The sequence below is a fragment of the Arachis hypogaea genome, chromosome 2, assembly GCF_003086295.3.
Source record: "Arachis hypogaea cultivar Tifrunner chromosome 2, arahy.Tifrunner.gnm2.J5K5, whole genome shotgun sequence".
NCBI classification, from domain to species: Eukaryota; Viridiplantae; Streptophyta; class Magnoliopsida; order Fabales; family Fabaceae; genus Arachis; species Arachis hypogaea.
Genome location: NC_092037.1, coordinates 11,141,021 through 11,165,291, shown reverse-complemented (window position 1 = coordinate 11,165,291; position 24,271 = coordinate 11,141,021). Strand labels below are relative to the sequence as shown.

The 24,271-nt window shown below is 33.8% G+C and overlaps 2 protein-coding genes and 1 pseudogene across 2 annotated transcripts; all 3 read left to right on the top strand.

Annotated features, from left to right (window-relative positions):
• Window positions 1-11,300: 11,300 nt before the first annotated feature.
• Window positions 11,301-13,784, top strand: LOC112721671 (INCREASED PETAL GROWTH ANISOTROPY 1-like protein 2). The gene is made up of 7 exons (XM_072215100.1): window positions 11,301-11,538; window positions 11,658-11,806; window positions 12,068-12,429; window positions 12,533-12,672; window positions 12,931-13,090; window positions 13,165-13,274; window positions 13,649-13,784. Exons 1-3 carry the CDS (start codon window positions 11,505-11,507, stop codon window positions 12,308-12,310), a joined length of 426 nt encoding a protein of 141 aa, XP_072071201.1. The 5' UTR covers window positions 11,301-11,504; the 3' UTR covers window positions 12,311-12,429; window positions 12,533-12,672; window positions 12,931-13,090; window positions 13,165-13,274; window positions 13,649-13,784.
• A 1,062-nt stretch (window positions 13,785-14,846) lies between these two features.
• Window positions 14,847-20,697, top strand: LOC112737414 (INCREASED PETAL GROWTH ANISOTROPY 1-like protein 2; annotated as a pseudogene).
• A 686-nt stretch (window positions 20,698-21,383) lies between these two features.
• LOC112737407 (diacylglycerol O-acyltransferase 3-1) lies at window positions 21,384-23,134 on the top strand. Its single transcript, XM_025787310.3, has 2 exons — window positions 21,384-21,889; window positions 22,123-23,134. Exons 1-2 carry the CDS (start codon window positions 21,599-21,601, stop codon window positions 22,846-22,848), a joined length of 1,017 nt encoding a protein of 338 aa, XP_025643095.1. The 5' UTR covers window positions 21,384-21,598; the 3' UTR covers window positions 22,849-23,134.
• Window positions 23,135-24,271: the final 1,137 nt, after the last annotated feature.

Sequence of the window (24,271 nt, the reverse complement as noted above, 5' to 3'; positions counted from 1 at the left end):
GTCTCAAGAATTACTTGACACAAGAACACCACAAGCATATGACTAAGAAAACAACTCTTTGAGCTTTTAATCATGTTTGACCTCCTTAGTCATTGATACTTAGAGCCTTGAACCTTGCTTTTATTTTTCTTTTGCTGTTTCTTTTGCTTCAAGGATTAAGCTTTCACTAATTTTAGAGAAGTCATAATAGTTCTCTAAATGCTTGTTCCTTATACATCAACATCATTTGATTCAAATTCAAATATGCACTGTTCATATCATGCATTCAAAATCACAAATAATGCCATCACATTTAAGTAAATAAAACTACTCTTAAATATAAACTCAATTTCTCATGCAATACATCACTTCTTTTTCTTTTGAATTCAAGCTTAGTGAGCAATGCACGAGGAAAAAAAAAATTTAACCAAAAGAAAATGACAGAATGAAACTAAATCTAAGAACTAAAAGTACTAAAAATTATGCAGGTAATCAAAGCAACAGAAAACAGAAGACAACAAAATAAGAACGAAAGAGAAATAGAATGAAAGGAACTCAACCACCTCAGTTATGCTGGTGGCCATCTCATTCCTCCATGAAGAACATTCATCTCCCTTTGGTGCTATTAAAATAAACAGAAAAGGCCAAAAGCGAAGCGACAATACCGAACTTAAAAGTTTGCTTGTCCTCAAGCAAAGAAAATCTGAAAATAGGGTGTCAAAAATTCTTCTTAATTGCTCCTGTTCCTATTCTAATCATTCTGTATGACCAAAACACATGTAAAACAAGAAAAATTCTTTAAAAAAATAGATAAAGTAATTTAGAACAAAAACTAAAATAACTATAATGTTAAAATCAAAATAACTATAAAATTAAAACCAAAGCAACTGCAAAACCAAGGATACTAGTAGTTGGGTTGCCTCCTAACAAGCGCTTCTTTAATGTCACTAGCTTGACACTTGATTGTTGAATTTTCTTCCTGTTCTTCCGGTTGGTTAAAAGAAATGACTCCAAGGGGGGAGAGGTGAAGATTAGTTCCCCCTGATATAAATTTCTCCTAACAAGCTTTCTTTTATTATGATTAGATTGATTCACCTTGCTTGTTGGTGTAGAGGTTGGATTATTTTTTTCTGACCTTCTCTTTTTCATGGATATTTTCTTCTGTTTCTTGGTCACAATCCCCTTTTTAGTGCTTTCCTTGGTTGCCTTCACTTCATTGATTTCAAACGTTGGGTGTTATGTGATGATTAGAGTGTACCCTTCATCAAGAACTTCTTGAATTGGTGGTTCAATAAACTCACCCTCTATGCCACTCTCTGCTTCATTGGAGTGTAGATTTCCATAATTGTTTTCATCCCTTACAACCTCTTTTGTTTGTGCATCTTCCTTCTTTGGTGGTGCATCTTCCTCCTTTATTTTTGGGTGAAAAGTTCTCTAATTAATTGGAGTATGAACTCCTTTGATTGATTTCATCACTTTCTTCCATAGGATCTTGCATTATATCTCTTGGAAAGGAATTTGCTTGTTCCTCTTCCTGGGACTTGATAATCAACTGCACATATTTCTCTACATTTTTGACACTCGTCTTTATATCATGTATGAATTCTTTCATGAGAAGCTCAAGATCTGATGGTTTTTGATATGAATAAAGAGATGGTGGCTCTTGATATGAATAAAAAGGAGATGATGATTCTTGATAAGAGTAAAAAGAGGATGGTTCTTGGTATGAATAGGAAGATAGTGGCTCTTGATAGTTGGAACATGGAGCACTGAAGTTTCTTTGGTTTTGACTTTGCCAACCAAAATTCGGGTAGTTCCCCCATCCACAATAATGAGAATCACTCATTGGGTGTGAGTAGTAACCCATGTGATCTCTCTCTATTATTTTTTCTTAGCATAAAACACCAAAAAGAATTAAACGCACTATGTGGTAAATAGGAAAGTAAAGAAGAAAGAATAGATTTTTTTTTGAAAAGAAATAAAATAAAGAATAATAAAAATAAAAGAAGAATTCAAAAATAAATAAAAAGAGGTCAACTAAAAATTCAAAAATTAAACAAAGAAAAATACTAGTATTTAAAAAAATATTTTTAAAAGAAAACTTACTACGGGAACACCAAACTTAATTTCAGAAATTAAAAAATATATTAGTACTAATTTATTTATTTATTTATTTGTATTTTTTATTTAAAACTAACTAATAAAAGAAAAGAAACAAAAAAACGAAACAGGGAGGGGGTATTAACGAAAAAGGAAATAAATAAAGAAAAAGAATAAAGAAAAAATAAAAATTAATAATACTAAAAAAAATAATTAATGAAAAAAATTATCTAATCTATGCAATTAAACAACGAGTAGTTGTTAGTCACAATCAATCCTCGGCAACGGCGCCAAAAATTTGGTGCGAAATTTATAACCCACAAACTAACCGGCAAGTGCACCAGGTCGTACCAAGTAATACCTCAGGTGAGTGAGGGTCGATCCCACGAGGATTGATGGATTAAACAACAATGGTTACGTGATTTACTTAGTTAGACAAGCAGAAAATGGTGTTTGAGAGTTCAAAGAGCATTAAACAATAACTCAGAATATTAGAAGAAAGCAAGTAAATAAGTTGTGAATAATATATGGAGAAAACAGTTAAGGCTTCAGAGTTATCTATTTTTCGAATTGACTTTTCTTATTAATTTATTTTAATCATGTAAGATTTATTTCCTGGCAAACTATATATGACTAAACCCTAATTCCTTAGACCTTTTTAGTCTCCTCTAAAATTCATCAATCGCCAATTCCTTGGTCAATTAATTCCAATTAGAGGGTAAAGTTCAATTCTAGTTATATGCTACAGAAATCCTAATTACCCAAATATAAGAGGATTATATGTCGCGTATCCCGTTAAATCCAGATAAATTAGAAATTTAGGAGAATATGTTTTCAAGCTGTTGTTCAAGTAAAGAGCTTTTCCAAGTTATACAAGAACTCAATTAGAAAGAGGGTCATACTTCCGTTCCACCCAATTTCATAAAATAAAGAACGAAAACAATTCTTGAAATATAAATCAGTACATGAATTAAAATAGGAAAAAAAAAAAAAGAAACAGAATGAATCCATACAATAGACAGAGCTCCTAACCTTAACAGTGGAGGTTTAGTTACTCATGGAAATGAGTGAAAACTAGGATTCTGGTAAACTGTAAATTTCGAATGAGGTGGAATGGAATTCTCCCTAGAAGAGAAGTTTCTTTTCTCTTTTATATCTAATCCTAATTAATTTAAAATCTAATTTCTAAAATTAAAATAATATATTTTTCTATTTAAAAAAATAAAATTTAAATTTAAATCAGAATTAATTAAATAAATCGCACCTTGTAACATGGGGACCACTTGGCTTCACTAGGATCCACGCCTAACTTCATGCTGTTCACCACACAAGGCGCAAGGCGCCTAACTTCAACTGAAGAGCACGCCTTACTTGCTAGATTCATGGGTGGACCATGCCTAACTTGATCTTGCCCTTCAATGCTGCACCTTACTTGGATTGAGGGGTGGAAGTTGCACCTTACTTGGTTTAAGGGGCCTTTTTTGCTGCGCCTTACTTGTACCCTCCCGAGAGTACAAGCTTCCATGGTGCCTAACTTGGTTTCCTTTGCGCCTAACTCGCCATGAGTCGCCATAACTTGTGTGTTGTTGTTGTGTCTTGCGCATAACTTGAGATTTCTCAAGTTAGGCGCAGCCTTGACAGAGTTGATGGAAGAGAAGTATGAACTATTATATATCGTTGGAAAGCTCTGGAAGTTAGCTTTCCAATGCCACTAAAATCACATCCATTGGACCTATGTAGCTCGAGTTATTCAAGTTTGAGTGCAGAGAGTTCAGGGTTGACAGCATCATTCGCCTTCTTCTCTTTTTCTGTGAATACTCCATCAAATCCAGCCAAATGCTACCTAAAATAAACAGAATTGCACAAGATTAAAAGTAGCATCCATAGTGGCTAAAAGATAATTAATTCTTGATTAACCTCAACAAATTAAATGCAAATTCACTAGGAAAAGATAGGAAAGATGCTCACACATCATGATGTGCTATCTTGTTTTTTCTTTAAGTTAATTATATATTCATTTATATTTGTAAAATGAATATACAAAAGATAAGGGTCTATCTGGACAGCCAATGAAATGAAAACGTTACCCATTAACTCATTACACTATTAACCCATTACAAGTATCAAAACATGACAACCTGAATCTATCTACCGTAGCTAGTACCTTTCCTTTCTCTACCCAAATTCTTCAAGGAGTTCCACAACAGATGAATAGAGGACATCAATAGAGGAGTCCTTGGCTTCAAAGATTTTAAGGTTCCGTGCTATCCAATTCTTCCAAGCGAGAATTGCAGCAAGAGCAGTATTTGTCTTCCAATTGGGTCTTCTCTTCAGCATCTCTATCGGCTTCATCCAATGCCTCCAGAAATCTTCAGAGCTGTTGAAGGTGAGAAAATTTTCAAATTCAACTTTTCGCCAAATTTCTCTTGCAAGCTTACAGTCCAATATGCAATGATTTACTATTTCCCCTAATTCTTGGCACATCGGACAGCAAGGTTCTAAGAACCGGACCGATTATCGAACCGTTTAAGTCACTGATTTACTGGTTTATCGGTTCAACCGATTTAATCGTGGTTCAACTAAAAAAATTGTTATAGAATAAAATAATAAATAAATTATAAATATATATCCTAAAATATAATTATAGCTTTTGGTGAAGATTTTCCTACCAATCTGGTTCAGTCAACAAACACCAAACTAATAAGATGTAAAACTGATTTCATTCAAAATTGGCTTCTTCTAAACTAACATCAAGTACCAAATCCTGCAACAACCTTTCTGGAGAGAAGGAACGAGCAAAGGTTACACTACAAAAACATAGAGTATCGAAGAGTAGTGAAGGAGCAAAAAGACAAGACAATGAAGAAAAAGATAGTGATCAAACTCAAAAAACATCAAAACACAGATTTGAGATAATGAGAAACAGTTCTTCTAGAGGTGGTAATCTCACTGTACGTGTTGCTTCCTGAAGAATATTGTCTCGTCATCTTCAATCTTGAGCCATTTCATTAAAGCATATTGCAGAATACTGATTGAAGTAGCAGTAGCATGTTTAGACAGTATTATGTAGAATGTATATTGAAATAGCAACTGCATATTAGTATTCAGGATATTTAATTGACGGTATAGCTGAGGTAGTTTAATGAGGGTTACTAATTTTAGTGGTAGCTACACACTTATATAGGCAACAATAGAATGGCAGAACAACTATCCTATATAAAAATCACAACAATTCCAGCACACTTGCAGCAGATTCAAAGATCTCAAGCTCTGCAACTATTCTGAACTAACAATTTTTTCAGCTGAACATATACACTGAAGGAGAGTAAACCAACATAGCTACAATATCTCCAAGATAAAATGATACTGACCACACAGTTGTAAGAATAATTTCTTTTTTGTATTGTAATAATCAATTAATAATCATCCTAATCGATAATCAATTAATTTAGCAGAATAATCATCCTAATCAATAATCAATTAATCATTCAATTTAAGCACAATTAAGTCACAAAACACAAAACAACAACACATCACTATATATAAGAATTACAAAAAACAAAATAGCAACACATCAAAACATCCATAGCTAATCAATAATCAATTAATCATTCAATCTAAGCACAAGTTTAAGTCAGTCACAATCTAAGCACAATCGAGTCACGACACAAAACAAAAGACAGCACACAATTTTAATGAAGATTAAAAAGATTAACTAGTGAACTAAATCAACTGAATCAGCACAATTTTAACAAAGATTAACCAGTAAAATAAATCAACTAATCATTTAATGATTTAATCCAAAACAAGAAAACAAAATATAATACAGCTAGATTCAAATTTCAATCTAGTAGCATTAGTAGAATCCAAAAATAAACAATGTTTTGAGTAAAGAATGAAGAACAGGGAATGAAAATTAAAAAAATGAAGCCTTTGCCTTCGTTCTGAGCGGTGTGAGCCGAGGGCAGAAGCGCCGCAAAGACGGAGACCAGGCGACGAGCAGGACGAGCAGAAGAGATCGAAGACTGTGAGCACTGAGCACTGACCTTTGAAGGATGATTGTGAGCAGACAACGTCGACAGTAGAGAACGAAGACTGAGAGCCAACAGGGGTTCTTCTTTGGAGGACGTCAACGGAATGAAGAGACGATCCCCTGACTGCGACAGACGGCGACGAGGCTAGGGTTTTCGTTTTTGTTTGGGGAGAAGGAAGGAGATAAAAGAAATCAGAGAAGGAGCTCTAGGGTTAGGAGGCGAGGCTTCTGTGCTTTACACCTGCCCTTGACTGCAACGGACTGCGGTGGTGGCTCACTTCTTGTAGCTTGCGGCGGTGAGGCTAGGGTTTCTGTTTCTTTGGAGAGGAGGGAGATGGAAGAATTGAAGAAAGGGTTGGTTGTGGCTTGACTGCTGGCTTCACGCGTGCTTCTGTTTGGTTTTTACGCGAAATGACATTGTTTGATGAGAATCGGCTGGGTCCCAATCCGGCCCGATCGACCGGTTTTCGGACGGTTCAGCGGTTTAAATCCAGTTTTCAAATGAACGGTTTTGCATGGCAGACGGTTCACGGTTAAATCGGTCAGACCGGCCAGTCCGGTCTGGTTTTCAGAACATTGTCGGACAGACATCCTCGACTGTCAGCAACCTATTGTGTAATCGGTGTCGGATAGGTAGACCACCGTGGATAGCTTTCCAGAGGAAGACTTTGACCTTTGGTGGACACCGCAGTTCCCACAAGCTATTCCAAACTCTCTTCTCTCTGCACACTTCCGGGAACTGCTGGATTGGAAGGTGAGAAAATCTGAAAGCAATACGATACCCAGAAGCCATCGAGTAGTGTCCATTTCGTTCCCACTTCCAAGTAATGCTATCTTCCCCATCTTCTGAAATAGATATTTGTAGGATCTCAGTAGCAATATCGGTTTTGAATATGATTTTGACTAATTCTTCTTGCCACTGTCTGGAGTTGTTGGTGAGTTGGTTTATCCATACCATGTTTGGATTGTGATTGTTTTGCTGGTAGTCTGAAATAGGATTAAACTTTCTTAGTCATGGGTCTTCAAATATCCTAATCCGATTGCCTCTTCCCACCTTCCATTCGATTCCTTCCTCCAGAATTCTCCTTCCGTCTTGTAGACTTCTCCAGGCCCATGATGGCTGCTGACCTGTTGGGGCTTGTAGAAAAGAGAAATATTTGAAATATCTGCTTTTGTAGATTTTGCTTATTAGGGACTCAGGTTTGGTAAGAATTCTCCAGTTTTGCTTGGCTAGCATAGCTAAATTGAACGCTTTAAGATCCTTAAAACTTAGTCCCCCATACTTCTTCTCTCTACAAATTATATCCCATCTCACCTACTGTAGCCTCCTTTTTGAGCCTCTCTAACCCCACTAGAAACTCAGAATCTTCTTTTGTATTTCCTCAAGCAATGAATCAGGGAGCTTAAAGCAGCTCAATGTATAGATAGACACGGCAGTAGCTACCGCCTTCACCGAAACTTCTCTGCCACTAATGGATAGGAGAGATCTCTTCCATGTTTGCAGCTTCCTTTCCACCTTTTCTTTAATGAAATTGAAAGTCTGCCTTTTAGATCTATGTACAACAGCTAGTATTATTCTGTCTGCCCACATGTGAAATTTGTAGAGATTCAGCTAGGACATCTCTAATCTATGTTAGGGTATTTTTGCTAAAGAATACCAAAGACTTTAAGAAGTTAATAAGTTGCCCACTAATTTGTGTTTTGTGATTTTTATATATAGTGATGTGCTGTCTTGTTCATTTAAATTGAAAAAGTATTTTGTATTAGTGACTAATATATTTTCTTTTTTGCATCATTAGTTATGTCTAAGAATTGATATTTGATTTTTATTAATATGTTTGTGAAGACATGTATTTTAACTTTAAATTTTAATTTATTTTTATAATTTTATATTTTTATCTAATTATGATCAGTTAACTATGATCAGTATCAATTTTATATTTTTATTTAATGGAAATTATACTCATTATCCTCGAGATTTTATTGGATTTGCAAGACACTACAAAATTTATGGTCAATTTCCGGTAAATTATTTTTCTATGTTTATTATTTTAGTTTTAATTTAACTATAATATTTTAATATTTTACAATAATAAATATTTAGATATTTATATTTTTTAAATTATATACTAAATATTATTTTATTTTTTTATATTATTTTTTCTAACAGTGTGGGATAAGGCGTGTTTCAACATGCTTCCTGGAAAACATTAAAGATGTGTACCCAGAGTTTTTTATGCGCGATACATAGCAATTTTGAGGATAAGAAAATGGCTAAAAAATTTGGATACGAAAGTAGAACGAGTGTTATACTTTAATGTGGTAATTTTTGATATTTTTTAAAATTATGGGAGTATACAAATTGAACCCTCCGATCCCTCCGATTTGTATTTAAAATTTTTTAAAAGTTTGGAGTACACAAATCAGACCCACCGATTTATGTTAAAAAAATAAAAAAAAATTAGAGTACACAAATCAGACCGAATCAATATCAATTTTATATTCTTATTTAATGGAAGTTATACTCATTATCCTCTAGATTTTATTGGATTTGTAAGACACTACAAAATTTATGGCCAATTTCCGGTAAATTATTTTTCTATGTTTATTATTTTAGTTTTAATTTAACTATAATATTTTGATACTTTATAATAATAAATATTTAGATATTTATATTTTTTAAATTATATAATAAGTATTATTTTTTCTAACAGTATGGGATAAGGCTAGTAGGCTACGGTGTTTCAACATGCTAAAAAGCTTCCTAGAAAGCATTGAAGATGTGTATCCCCAGGATTTTTATGCACGATACATAGCAATTTTGAGGATAAGAAAATGGCTAAAAAATTTGGATATGAAAGTAGAATGAGTGTTATTTTTTAATGTGGTAATTTTTGGTGTTTTTTAAAATTATGGGAGTACACAAATTAAACCCTCCGATTTGTGTTTAAAATTTTTTAAAAGTTTGGAGTACACAAATCGAAGGATCCAATTTGTGTTGAAAAAATTAAAAAATAATTAGAGTACACAAATCGGACTGATCAGTATCAATTTTATATTTTTATTTAATAGAAGTTATGCTTGTTATCCTCGAAATTTTATTGGATTTGTAAGACACTACAAAATTCATGGCCAATTTCTGATAAATTAATTTTCTATGTTTATTATTTTAGTTTTAATTTAACTATAATATTTTGATATTTTACAATAATAAATATTTAAATATTTATATTTTTTAAATTATATATTAAATATTATTTTATTTTTTTATATTATTTTTCTAACAGTATGGGATAAGGCTACGGTGTTTCAACATGCTAAAAGCTTTCTGGAAAACATTGAAGATGTGTACCCAGGATTTTTATGCGCAGTACATAGCAATTTTGAGGATAAGAAAATGGTTTAAAAATTTGGATATACAAGTAGAATGAGTGTTATATTTTAATGTGGTAATTTTTGGTATTTTCTAAAATTATGGGAGTACACAAATCGAACCATCCGATTTGTGTTTAAAATTTTTTAAAAGTTTGGAGTACACAAATCAGACCCATCAATTTGTGTTAAAAAAATAAAAAAAATTGAAGTACACAAATCAGACTGATCAGTATTAATTTTATATTTTTATTTAATAGAAGTTATACTCATTATCCTCGAGATTTTATTAAATTTGTAAGACACTACAAAATTCATGGCCAATTTCCAGTAAATTATTTTTCTATGTTTATTATTTTAGTTTTAATTTAACTATAATATTTTAATATTTTACAATAATAAATATTTAGATATTTATATTTTTTAAATTATATACTAAGTATTATTTTATTTTTTTATATTATTTTTTCTAACAGGATAAGGGTACGGTGTTTCAACATGCTAAAAGCTTCTTGGAAAACATTGAAGATGTGTACCCAGGGTTTTTATGCGCAGTACATAGCAATTTTAAGGATAAGAAAATGGTTAAAAAATTTAGATATAAAAGTAGAATGAGTGTTATATTTTAATGTGGTAATTTTTGGTGTTTTCTAAAATTATGGGAGTACACAAATCGAATCCTCCGATTTGTGTTTAAAAATTTTAAAAGTTTGGAGTACATAAATCAGATTCACCGATTTGTGTTGAAAAACTAAAAAAAGTTGGAGTACACAAATCGGATAGTACGATTTGGCTGTCCGATTTGTGTACTCCAAATTTTTTTAATTTTTTCAACACAAATCAGACGGTTCGAGTACAGAAATCGAACGGTTCGATTTGTATACCTAAAAATTAGACGTTCTGATTTCTATACCTCTCAAAAATCGAACGGTCTGATTTGTACTTCGTATATTAAATCATCCCACCTTTTAAAAAAATATCATGGTAAATCACAATTTAAAAAAACACCATAATTAATACAATATTAAAAATAAAACGTGTAAGAAAATTCATATATTTGATACATCCTTAAGGTTTACTGCTGGTAACATTGTCATTTTTCTTCCTTCTATAAAAAAATTTTTGCTAACTAGCTATTTTTATTAGCAGATTGTCTAACCTCAAAGTGATGGATCAAACAGAGGAGGCTTCAGTATAGTATCCTCAAGTGCCAAAAGCAAGATTTGTTTGGATGGACTCTTCAATATGGACTCTTTAGTATAGTGTTGACTTAACATTTATTTTGCATCGACGATCTTCTATGTTTTTATATCTTAGATCTTAGGGATGTGTGCAATTCAAACTGGATCATTTGGTGTTTTCTAAAATTATGGGAGTACACAAATCGAATCCTCCGATTTGTGTTTAAAAGTTTTAAAAGTTTGGAGCACACAAATCAGATTCACAGATTTGTGTTGAAAAAATAAAAAAATTGGAGTACACAAATCGGACAATACGATTTGGCTGTTCGATTTGTGTACTCTAAGTTTTTTTAATTTTTTTAACACAACTCAGATGGTTCGAGTACAAAAATCGGACGGTCCGATTTATGTACCTAAAAATTGGACGGTCCGATTTCTGTACCTCTTAAAAATTGGACGGTCCTATTTGTATTTCGTATATTAAATCATCCCACATTTTAAAAAAATATCACGGTAAATCACAATTTAGAAAAACACCATTATTAATACAATATTAAAAATAAAACGTGTATGAAAATTCATATATTTGATACGCCCTAAGGTTTACTTCTGGTAACATTGTCATTTTTCTTCCTTCTATAAAAAAATTTTGCTAACTAGCTATTTTTATTAGCAGATTGTCTAACCTCAAAGTGGTGGATCAAACAGAGGAGGCTTCAGTATAGTATCCTCAAGTGCCAAAAGCAACATTTGTTTGGATGGACTCTTCAATATGGACTCTTCAGTTGACTTAACATTTATTTTGCATTGACGATCTTCTATGTTTTTACATCTTAGGGATGTGTGCAATTCAAACTGGATCATTTGGGGCAGGTACATCTCTACATCATCTTGGAACTATCATATGTAATGCAAAATGAACATAATGCTTAGTTTCATATGGTAAAATAAACTGGTGGTTCGATTCTGGTTTATATTTATATTTTGTCAAGATTTGAAGTCTGAGGTGGGGGTCTTGAAGGCTGAGTTGGATAGAGTTAAGGGTTTGAATGTAGAGCTTGAACCAAAGAACAAGAAGCTCAGTGAGGATCTTGCTGCCGCTGAAGCTAAGATGGTAGTAGCTGTTGGTACCAGTGGCAAGGTATGAGAAACTTTTATTGGTTTGTTTTCTTTTGATGTGTTTTACCTGAAAGCATGGAATGTGTCATAATTCATTGTTACTTATCTTGTTTTTCTCTTTATGATATAAAAGGTGGTTAATCCATGTCTTAAGAGTCATCAATCACTATCTGAAATAGTTTCTTTATTTCAATGGTTTTAACTTTCAATTCATATGGTGGAACAAAAAAGAGATCATATATATATATATTTTATAAACTCTACTTGTTTTTGCTGAATGAAGGAGGCAATTGGGGAGCACCAGAGCCCCAAATTCAAAGACATACAGAAACCCATTGCTGATAAATTGGAAAGGCCTAAAGTGAAAAAAGAAGCTACTCCTGAAGCGATTTTTCGTAAAGCTTCTTCAATACCGTCTCCTACGACAACAATTCATGTCAATTCTGAATCCAAAAGTATAGAAAGAAAGTCTCCACCAAACCAGTGCTTGCCACCATCAATGGCGTTGAATTGTTTCACTCCTTAAAGAATCATGATATGAAGAGAGACATAAAAGGGCCTCTGAATCATCCGCAACCGGTAGCGATTAGTGCACGCAGTAGCATTGTTGGAGAAATTCAGAACCGTTCAGCTCATCTTTTAGCAGTTAAGTATTGTGTGATTATTACACTTTCTAGTTCCTGTTTCTTTTTTCACCTCAAAATTATGTACTGCTAGTTGATGACTAATGAATTACCATACTTTCTAGATAAGGGTAGACAATGAAACAAAAGGGGAGTTCATCAATGACCTTATAAAAAAGGCGGTAGATGCAGCCTACATGGACATTGAAGAAGTCTTAAAGTTTGTTGATGGAATGATGGGCTTGATGGTGAACTATCCTCATTGGTACATTTCTCAGAAAATTATTGATCTGGTGGGCCAATGGCTCTCTATATGATACTTCATTAATCATTTTTAAGTTATTATAATTACTATAAAACCATTGTTTTAATAGATTTCCTGAGAATTTCTGAGAGGGTGAGCCTTGGTGCAACAGTTTAGTGTCTTGTGATTTCTGACTTGGAAATCAAGGATTGTGATATTTGAAAATGGTTAGAATTTTCAACTTTGCTTCTTACTGGCTTTGTCTTGTGTATTCTACAGGTGGATGAGCGCGCTGTCTTGAGACATTTCAAGTGGCCTGAGAAGAAAGCCAATGCGATGCGAGAGGCTGCGGTTGAGTATCGGGAGCTTAAGCTATTAGAACAGGAGATTTCCTCCTACAAGGAGCTGCCTTGAAAAAAATGGCCAGCCTCTTAGACAAGTAAGATTTATGTCAAGATAACAGTATTCCTATTTAATAATCTTCTTATGCCTTATTTCATCTCATTGTGATAGGTCTGAACTGAGCATACAGAGGCTAATCAAGCTGCGAAATTCTGTCATGCGTTGTACCAACCGTACACATTCTAACCGCTTGGATGTTCGATTCGGGGATAGTGAGCCAGGTAAATTTCTTACTCTGAAGTGAGAACAAAGATTGAAATATGGTAAATGGTTTGCTTTAGGTTTATCATTACTCTGGTAGGGAATAATTATAGTTACTGATTATTCGAAATTTATCAACATAGAACTTGATCTAGTAGTTGATTCACTGATCTGTTTGTTTCTACACATTATATGCACTAGTTTCAATTCTCAAATAGCATGTATTTTCCTTTATCTAGAGATATATCATTTCTTCTCTTGGAAGATATGGTTCCTTCAATTGTTAACTTTGTAGATTAGTAATAGTAAAGTGTATTCACAAATTTCACACTCATAAGTGAACTTCAAAGCTGCAATTATAAAACTTGATGAAATAAATACACAATCCATGCAGATAAAGCAGGCTTCCATGACTCTAGCCAAGATGTACATGAAAAGAGTGACAATGGAGCTCGAATCCAACTGGAACACAGACAGAGAATCTAGCCAAGATTCTCTTCTGCTTCAGGGTGGTCATTTTGCATACAGAGCTTATTAGGTAACATTTGACGTACTTTTACAAACTTACAAGTTTTTGCGAATTTTAATGATTAATAACAAACTTTTATATTGACATAAGACTTTGGTTGATCTAGTGCTTTAAATTTAGATGACATTTTAAAGTTTATATTAGATAATAATTATGTTTTAATGTGTTTATTTATATTTTATTTATTATTTTATTATAAAACGATTATTTCAATTGGACCAGTAAACTAGTAACTAGAGCTGTTTAATAATTGGTCTGGATTTTAGAACCTTAGGAGCGGGGCGACTTAGAACTACCCGCGGATAGAAGCGGGACGGGTTATGTGCAGGTTATTGTACGGTGGGGTGGGGCAGGTCGGGTAAGCAAAAACCCGCTCCTACCCGCCCTGTTGCCACCCCTAATCACAGAGCACTAAGAGTAGAACTTCTTTCCCAAGACTCCAACGCCAAAATTAACCCGTCTGCCGCCGTCAGCAGGGCTTCTTCTTCTTCTTCTTCTTCTTGTGAGTGAGTGAAACGGTGAGACCAGAGACCAGAGCATCAGAGCTTCTTTTTCTCCAACGCCTGAATTTACCCGTCGTCCTTCTGTTATCGTCGCAGCTTCCATTGATAGCATCACATCTTCTGTTGACCGTGTCGCAGCTTCATCTTTTCCGTGTAATTTTCTCTCTCTCTCCCTCTGTCTTGTTGTCTCTCTTTCTCTATCAAGATCATGGTTATGAAAAATCAGATTAGACCGGTCGGTCGAAGCGGTCCGACTGAAAACTAGATGTCTCTACAGTTCAGTTGAAATAGAAAAACCACAACAATAAAAATCGTTGTTAGATCGCTAAACCGGCCAGAATTTGACCGGTTGAACCGAACTGGAACCCGGGAGGCTTACATAAAGTGATGTCGTTTTTGAAATTGAAGAAAAGGAAAACGGTAAGCCGAGAACGCATTCTCCCTTCTCCACTTCTCCCCAAAACAAAAAGAAAGCTAAAGCTTGAAAGTGAGAAACCCTAGCTTCTCCACCGCCGCCGCAAGGGGTAGCGCTGTCCATCGCGCCCAAGCACCATTGTCACATGGATTGCTGCAAGGATTTCCGCCATCTCGTCTGTCGCAGTTTCTTCTTCGAGCTCAGTGTTAGTCCCTGGTGCTCCGTCGCACTCCTGCCGTCGTCCGTCACTCTCCTGCCGTTGTCTATTGTGCTCAGGTACCATCGTTTTTGTCTGGGCATGGTGCTCGAAGTCCCAACTCACCAATCGCAGCTTCTTCCTCGAGCTTGGCGTCTACGAGTCTGCTCTTCGTTTGCTCAGCCGTAGGACTACCACTGTCCGTCATCGTTCTCGTCGTTAGGCCTCCGTCTCCGTCGCACTTCTGCCCCTCAGCTCAGACTGCTTAGAAGTCAGAACAAAGGAGTGAGCTAAATAAAAACGGAAACCCTAGCTTCACCGCCCCAAGGAGTGAGCCACCGCCGCCGTCCGTCGAAGTCAGGGCCTTCTCTGTTCGTTCCGTCGGGGTTCTCCAAGAACAACCCCTATTGGCTCTCGGTCCTCGTTCTCTACCGTCGACGTCGTCTGCTCACAGTCGTCCTTCGAAGGTCAGTGCTCACTGTTAGTGATTGTTCCTCGTTTGCTCAGCCGCGCTTCTGCGCCGTCCGTCGTACTGCTCGTCGCCTGGTCTCGGTCTCTGTCTCCATCGTGCTTCTGCCCCTCTGCTCAGACTGCTCGGAACGAAGGTAATGGCTTCATTTTTTTTTTTAATTTTCGTTCTCTGTCCTTCATTCTTTACTCAGAACATTTAATCTTTTTGGATTAGCTGTATTATACTCTATTTTCTTGTTCTGGATTGAATCATTGAATGATTAGTTGATTTATTTTGCTGGTTAATCTTTCTTAAAATTATGCTGATTTAGTTGATTTAGTTCCCGGGTTAACCTTGTTAATCTTCATTAAAATTGTGCTGCTGCCTTTTGTTTTGTGACTCAATTGTGCTTAGATTTTGACTGTGTTGATGACTTAATTGTGCTTAGATTAAATGACTAATTGATTATTGATTAGCTAGGGCTGTTTTGCTGTGTTTCTGTTGTGTTTTGTGATTTTTATATATATTGATGTGCTGTTGTTTTTAGTTAATTGCTGTTAGTAATTTTAATCTGTTGAGTTTGATTTTAGTTAGTTAGTAGAACTTAGATTTAGTTTTCTGTTTGAATGGATTAGGATTATTAGTTGTGGTATGCTGCTGGTAGGTTTAGGGTTATTAGTTGTGCAAGACTGCTGGAAGTGTGTGTGAAATTCTGTTGCTTGGTGGATATTGCTGTTGAACTTGGTTGAATGTGGTTAACTATTTGGTTAGTTATTAACTGATTACTGATTGTGCTGAAATTAATAGTATGCTGCTGATTTTTTGTATCATTCTTAGTAAATTTGTATGAATTGAGGTTTAAAGAATGCTTGTTTTGTGAGAAGAAGTTGAAATTTTGGTTGAATAACATTCTTTTGAATAAGGTTCTAAACTGATACTTGGTGCATTGATTTTACGTTTTAATAAGTATGCATGCCTAGTGTTTGCCAAATTACCTCAAGGTTTTGATTAAAAAGTTTGGTCAATTCCTTGAGCTCAATGCTTGTCTTCCACTCGTTATAACTATTTGCATTGATGTGAATGTGCTATGCTAATTGACCAAAATTTTTGACACTTTTTGAATGTTTGAGGTCTTTTTCCCAATAACACAAGATTAACTATTGATCCTATGTAACCCCATTTGATTAACTTTGTTTGTTTAATTGGTTTTGGGTTATATTAGGCGTGAAATTTTATTTTTTGACATTAACTTTGTGGTATTGGTTGTGAAAGCTTTTTGGTGTTTGAACATGCTATGTACACTTTAATTGAACATTGTTCTTGTTTGTTTCATACTTTTATTCATCAATTGCTTGTGAATGTGCCTCTATGCATATCTTGAATTCCAAGTTGCATGTTGTAGCTACTATGTAATTAAATGATCGATTCTTGTTAGGGATGTAATTAAGAATGATATTTAGTTAAATTCTTTTGTTGCTAAAAAATTATGAGAGTTGAATTTATTACTGATTATCATCAATAAACTTTGAATATGTAAATTGAGAAAATATTTTGTATTAGTGACTAATTTACTATTTTTTTTTGCATCATTAGTTATGTTTAACAATTGATACTTTTTATTAGTATGTTTGTGAGGACATGTATTTTAACTTTTAATTTTATTTTTATAATTTTATATTTTTATTTAATTATGATCAGTCATTTAGGATCAATATCAATTGATGAGTAACAAAACTGAACAAAATAGATAGTCTAGGACACAATCACCATTTGGATATGACATTGACCAACGGAAGAGAAGAAGAGAAGTTAGATTATGTGAGGTTTCAAAAGTTGAGACTGAGCAAGTTTAAAGATAGATGAGATGTTTCAAAAATTCTTTGACATTGTCCATAGAATTTTTATTACGAGGATTGATTTATTTTGACGGAATAATGGGTACAAAGAAACAACGGCCTTCATGTAAGAGAATTACAACATGAACTTAGAAGGTATTTAGGCTGAAGATTGGAGTAAATTCAAGATGTATGTAAAACAATTTTTAAAAGGATTGTCAACATTATATAAACAGAAGAATATGTGTTATGAGAAAATAGACTTGGACCAAAGATACAATTTTATGATATCTGAAAACAGAGCCCTTATCATAAGAGTAGAGGAATGATGCTTTTCTAATGCACTGCACAAAGATAAAATTATTTTCGATAAGATGAATAGTCTACATGAAGATTTATTATCTTCATGGAATCTCGATTCACCTCCAATAGAACTTGACATGTTTTTAAAATTTTTACCTAAGTTAATCTATTTTTTTAATTAGTATATTATTTTATTTGAATTTCGTACATATTTTAAAGATAATATTTATTACTATTATTTCATGGTTAAATCATGAAAAATGATATTTTGTTATTCCTATTTTTGAAATTATCAATAGAAATCATATTATTTTGTTTAGCTTTACAAATATTTGAATGATCATTTGAGGTGAATTAACAGAAATAAAAGAGCCTTGATGTCAATAGATATTAAAAAAGAATTTTTTCATCATTATATATCAATGGCAAAAAAGTTCTTTTCTAATTTCTATTGACACGAAGACTCTTTTATTTTTATCAAGTCGCCTCAAATGATCATTTAAATATTTGTGAAGCTGAACAAAATAATATGATTTCTGTTGATATATTAAAAGATAGGAATGACAAAATATCATTTTCCATGATTTAGCCATGAAATAATAGTAATAAATATTATCTATAAAATATATACGAAATTAAAAAAAATAATATACTAATTAAAAGAATAAATTAACTTACTCTGGTAAAAACTTTAAAAACATGTCAAAGTTCTATTGGAGGTGGATCGAGATTCCATGAAAATAATAAAACTTCATGTAGACTATTCATCTCATAAAAAATAATTTTATCTATGTGCACTGCATTAGAAAAGTATCATTCCTCTACTCTTATAATAAGGGCTCTGTTGTCAGATATCACAAAATTGTATCTTTGGTTCAAGCCTATTTTTCCATAACACATATTCTTCTGTTTATATAATGTTGACGGTCCTTTTAAAACTTGTTTTACATACATCTTGAATTTACTCCAATCTTCAGCCTAAATACCTTCTCAGTCCATATTGTAATTCTCGTACATGAAGACCGTTATTTCTATCCCCATAATTCCTGTCAAAATAAATCAATCTGCGTACAAAAAATTCTGACGACAATGTCAGAATTTTTGAAACATCTCATCTGTCTTTGAACTTATTCAAATCCAAAGACATATAGAAACTCTGACAAATTGGAAAGGTCTAAAGTGAAAAAACAAGCTGCTCCTGAAGCAATTTTTCGTAAAGCTTCTTCAATATCGTCTCTTACGACAACAATTCATGTCAATTCCGAATCCAAAAGTATAGAAAAGAAAGTCTCCACCAAACCAGTGCTTGCCACCATCAATGTCGTCTCAGCGTTTGGCAAATTTAGCTAGCGCCCAAAAGGCCCCACCACTTGTTGAATTATTTCACTCCTTAAAGAATCATTGATATGAAGAGAGACATAAAAGGGCCTCTGAATCATCTGCAACCGGTAGCGATTAGTGCACACAGTAGCATTGTTGGAGAAATTCAGAACCGTTCAGCTCATCTTTTAGCAGTTAAGTATTGTGTGATTATTACACTTTCTAGTTCCTGTTTCTTTTTTCACCTCAAAATTATGTACTGCTAGTTGATGACTAATGGATTACCATACTTTCTAGATAAGGGTAGACATTGAAACAAAAGGGGAGTTTATCAATGACCTTATAAAAAAGGCGGTAGATGCATCCTACATGGACATTGAAGAAGTCTTAAAGTTTGTTGATGGGCTTGATGGTGAACTATCCTCATTGGTACATTTCTCAGAAAATTATTGATTTGGTGGGCCAATGGCTCTCTATATGTTACTTCATTAATCATTTTAGAGTTATTAAAATTACTATAAAACCATTGTTTTAATAGATTTCCTGAGAATTTCTGAGAGGGTGAGCCTTGGTGCAACAGTTTAGTGTCTTGTGATTTCTGACTTGGAAATCAAGGATTGTAATACTTGAAAATGGATAGAATTTTTCTACTTTGCTTCTTTCACTGCCTTTGTCTTATGTATTCTACAAGGGGATGAGCGCGCTATCTTGAAACGTTTCAATTGGCCTGAGAAGAAAGCCGATGCGATGCGAGAGGCTGCAGTTGAGTATCGAGAGCTTAACCTTTTAGAACAGGAGATTTCCTCCTACAAGGATGACCCCGACATTCCATTTGGAGCTGCCTTGAAAAAAATGGCCAGCCTCTTAGACAAGTAAGCTTTATGTCAAAATAATAGTATTCCTATTTAATATTCTTCTTATGCCTCATTGTGATAGGTCTGAACTGAACATACGGAGGCTAATCAAGCTGCAAAATTCTGTCATGCGTTCGTACCAAGCGTACACATTCCAACCGCTTGGATGCTTAATTCGGGGATAATGAGCAAGGTAAATTTCTTTTTAACATATTTTTAACAAAGATTGAAATATGGTAAATGGTTTGCTTTACGGTTATCTTTACTCTGGTAGTAGGGGGATAATTATAGTTAGTGATTATCCGAAATTTATCAACATAGAACTGGATCTAGTAGTTGATTCACTGATCTGTTTGCTTTTACACATTATATTCACAAGTTTCAATTCTCAAATGACATGTATTTTCCTTTATCTAGAGCTATATCATTTCTTCTCTTGGAAAAAAGATATTGTTCCTTCAATTGTTAACTTTGTAGATTAGTAATAGTAAAGTGTATTCACAATCCATGCAGATAAAGCAGGCTTCCATGACTCTAGCCAAGATGTACATGAAAAGAGTGACAATGGAGCTCGAATCCAACTGGAACACAGACAGAGAATCTAGCCAAGATTCTCTTCTGCTTCAGGGTTCATTTTGCATACAGAGCTTATCAGGTAACATTTGACATCTGCACGGGTATCAAACTCTCGAGTTAACTCATACTTTTACAAACTTACAAGTTTAGGTCATGAAATAGAGTCTATGCACTGTCGAACCAAATTTTTTGACATCTTGATTGTTGTAGTTTGCTGGAGGCCTAGACTCGGAAACACTGCACGCTTTCGAAGAGATAAGGCAACGCGTACCGGGACACCTTGCAGCAGGATCTCGAGAACTTTTGGCTGGCATACCAATGGCAATCATCATGAAAAGCCATTGATTTTCTTCTACTATGCTCTTTTGGACTCTTGGTTGTCACCACCAAAAGCTGGAATACTAACATTCATTACTATTATTCTCCCTCCAATGGTCCCAAAACAGAAGAGATAACAAAAATGGAGAAACACCACATATTCACATCACAATCATGCATGAGATGAGGTTGACCTTTATGAAGAGGGAATGGCAATATGCTATCAAAATGGTTACAAACTAGCAGCTTCCAAGATCAACATGTCACAATCTAGGAATAGGATATTAATAGTTCAGTGTTATTAAATTTCAACCGTGAATTTGTTTGGTGTATGTACTTGTGTTTATTGCTGCAATAACAATAAATAATTACGAGGGAAAATGTTTACTTAGTTTATAGCAGTGATGTTCAATATGTAGTGCTTGTAAAGAACATTTTGAAGCGTTTACTAAGCATGCTCTGTATAAAGTGAAAAACAAAAGAAAAAAGATAATAATAATCTATAATTTCTTTTTATAAAAAATACTAAATATAATCTACTATAAATTTGTTACTAAATTAATTCTTATTTATTGGTATATATTAATTTACATATTTTCTTAATTTAATAATTAGTTACTAAAATAATTAGATTAATAATTAAAACTATTTGCAATAATAATGTTTTGAACGAAAAGTTAGATAATTTTTTTATATATTAGTAATTAAGTTTTTTTGTGGATATGTAATATGGTTAATTTTTTATATAAGAATAATACTATATCTTATCACCTGAACGTTATCCATTTTAAGGATTACTTATCCTAAAATTCTTAGTAAATTTAAAATAGTACTAATAACAAATTAAAAGTAAAATAAAATCTAAAAGAGTGAATGATGAAAAGGAACGAACCCAGTCCAAAGCGAATGATGAATCGCCACGACATCACAAATAGAGAAATCAATTTCTTCACAGCACCTTCAAACAAAAAGGAACGAAACCAGTCAAAACCACAGAAGAGAGAAAAGGAGAATTCGATTCCTAATTAATTCTCACCGTCAACGATGGAGGTTTCCGGCACCGTTCTAAGGAATATCACGTGCCCTTCCTTTTCCATGCACGTGAGTTCCCGTGGTGGTGGTGGTGGTTGCGTTTCGGTGCCGGTGAGGCTGAGGAAAAAGGCGGTCGTGCGTTGTTGCTGCGGGTTCAGTGATTCGGGGCATGTGCGGTATTACGGGGACGAGAAGAAGAAGAAGGAGAAGGAGAAGGGAACCGCTGTGTTGAGCACCAAGAAGAAGCTCAAGATGCTGAAGAAACGTGTCCTTTTCGATGATCTTCAAGGAAACCTAACTTCGGTAACTTAATTATTTTTACATCTTGTTGCTTTATGTTTGGACTGAAATTTACTTCATAGGGTTGAAATCAAATTTAACAGGTTTAGAACAATGCATTTGAACATGCGATTCCATTGATTATTTGGTGAATTTAAGTGATAAGTGCATGTTATTGTTGTTGGCCTTTAAGTGATTAACAGAGTCTCAAGTTTTTACTCAATGGTAAATTTAATTATTGTTCTGTTTTTACACAGGATGCTGCTGAGGTTTTGATGAAGCAGCTAGAGCAAGTAAGGGCAGAGGAAAAGGAATTGAAGAGAAAAAGGAAGCAAGAGAAGGAGGCAAAACTCAAAGCCTCTAAGATGAACACCAACCCTGATTGCTCATCGTCATCGTCATCGTCATCATCTGAATCTGAATCAAGTGAGAGTGAATGTAACAATGAGGTGGTTGACATGAAGAAGAACATTAAGGTTGGTGTTGCGGTCGCAGATTCTCCACCAAAGGCAGAAACCATGATATATACACCTCCCTTGTTGCCTGAGGATGTTAGTGCTAATGACCATCATCATAAGGCCATGGAATTATTCTCTAGAAACAATGACATATCAGTTGGAAGCACTAATGGTAGCCTTAAGAATGAGAGTACTGCGGTTATTATCACTGAATCTATTCCTCAGAAGAGGATTGAGGTATGCATGGGAAACAAGTGCAAGAAATCAGGATCTATTGTATTGTTGCAAGAATTTGAGAGAGTGGTTGGTGCTGCTGCTGCTGTTGTTGGATGCAAGTGCATGGGGAAGTGCAAGAGTGCACCTAATGTGAGGATACAGAACTCTACTGCGGATAAAATAGCTGAGGGGCTCAATGATTCAGTTAAGGTTCCAGCTAACCCTCTTTTCGTTGGGGTTGCATTGGAGGATGTTGAAACCATTGTGGCTAGATTCTTGGGCGAGAATCAGGAAAGTACTAATGAATAGTTTGCTGGTATGCTGTTTGGAAAATTGTACATATGTAGTGCCAGTACGGCAGTACCTATCAGATTGTTGTTTTATTGTATATAAACACAGACAACATATTTTTGTGAGATTCGATTTCCTAATTTATTGGAACTTCCAGAGCCTGATTTGTGTCCATTCGAGCTCGACTCAAACATTTACATGGCCTGCCTTGCAGTCACAGCTAGCCTGAATCCTACCCAATCTATGAATTCAAATTTGAGGGCCCTATTTGGCATTAATATTAATATATTAATATTTCTTGTTATTCCGTGTTGGTTGTTATCATTTTAGCATTCTGTATTTATTTATTTAGGTTAATGTTATGGTACTTATCATTTTATACTTAAGTTATTAAAAAAGATAAATAAATAATATTTTAATAAATTTTACATAATTTAATTTTTATTTTAAACATTTTATTTTTTATTTTAAAAAAAAGTTAGACAATTTAGGAACCATAACAAAGGCATCATAGAATTAGAAAAATCTAGGGGTCAGTAATTTTATTGAATTTTGAATTTTGGTCAGCATGTAACCAGCAGAAAAAGGTGAGCCATTAGATGAAATCTTACATCAATTTCACACCATTAAATTATCATTGATGACTATTTGATGGCTATCAATCACAAAAATTGTCAACCCCTTAACATTGCTCCCATAAAACTCACCATTTATTTATTTATCTTCAATTAATTTGTTTGGCACATGTATTTTATCCCAAAAGAAAATCTTGGCATTATTATCTCTTAGGGGCAGTAGTAAGTTAGTAACTCGCTCAGTGAGATCCCATAAATACAAGATTTATTCATACCAATGTGTCAAAATATCCACTTTTCTGATTTGATTTACCATATAGTGTTAAAATACATTTTTTTTTTGGTAACTGAGGCCATTGATGTGTTATGCAGCATTATGAAATGGTGGGTGTATTTTCTATCAATATAATTTTTTTAAAAATTAGAAAAAGTAAATTGGAAGCTCCGATTTAGCTACTTTAAATTTTTAGAGAAATTTGAGTGTCAAATTTGTTAAGAAGAGAGAAAAATAATAAAATCTGAAGAGAGAAAAATAATAAAATCTGAGAGTTAAATTTGAGTGAAGTATTGAGGTCAGATTTGTACATTAAAAATTTTAAAAATTTAAAATACACAAATATGAAAATTATGTTTTAAGTGATAAATTTAACAGTCTAATTTGTGTTCTTCACTGGTTAAACACATTATTCTCCAATAATATTGTAAAACATCATCTTCTTTTCAATATCAAAAATAAAAAATGACAAGACGAGTTTTTTTTATCAGATTTTACATCCATACCATATTTCCCAAAGTTTAAATGGTGATATAACCGGTTGAAGTAATTTTTCTTTTCCATATGCCACTGCCGAAAAGTGAAACTTCAT

Excerpts from the sequence above, each read along its gene's own strand:
- LOC112721671 (XM_072215100.1), top strand. The coding sequence starts at position 11,505 with ATGTGTGCAATTCAAACTGGATCATTTGGGGCAG. Across the intron at positions 11,539-11,657 it reads AACTGGATCATTTGGGGCAG|ATTTGAAGTCTGAGGTGGGG; the intron begins GTACATCTCTAC and ends TATTTTGTCAAG. Across the intron at positions 11,807-12,067 it reads CTGTTGGTACCAGTGGCAAG|GAGGCAATTGGGGAGCACCA; the intron begins GTATGAGAAACT and ends TGCTGAATGAAG.
- LOC112737407 (XM_025787310.3), top strand. The coding sequence starts at position 21,599 with ATGGAGGTTTCCGGCACCGTTCTAAGGAATATCACGTGCCCTTCCTTT. Across the intron at positions 21,890-22,122 it reads TTCAAGGAAACCTAACTTCG|GATGCTGCTGAGGTTTTGAT; the intron begins GTAACTTAATTA and ends GTTTTTACACAG.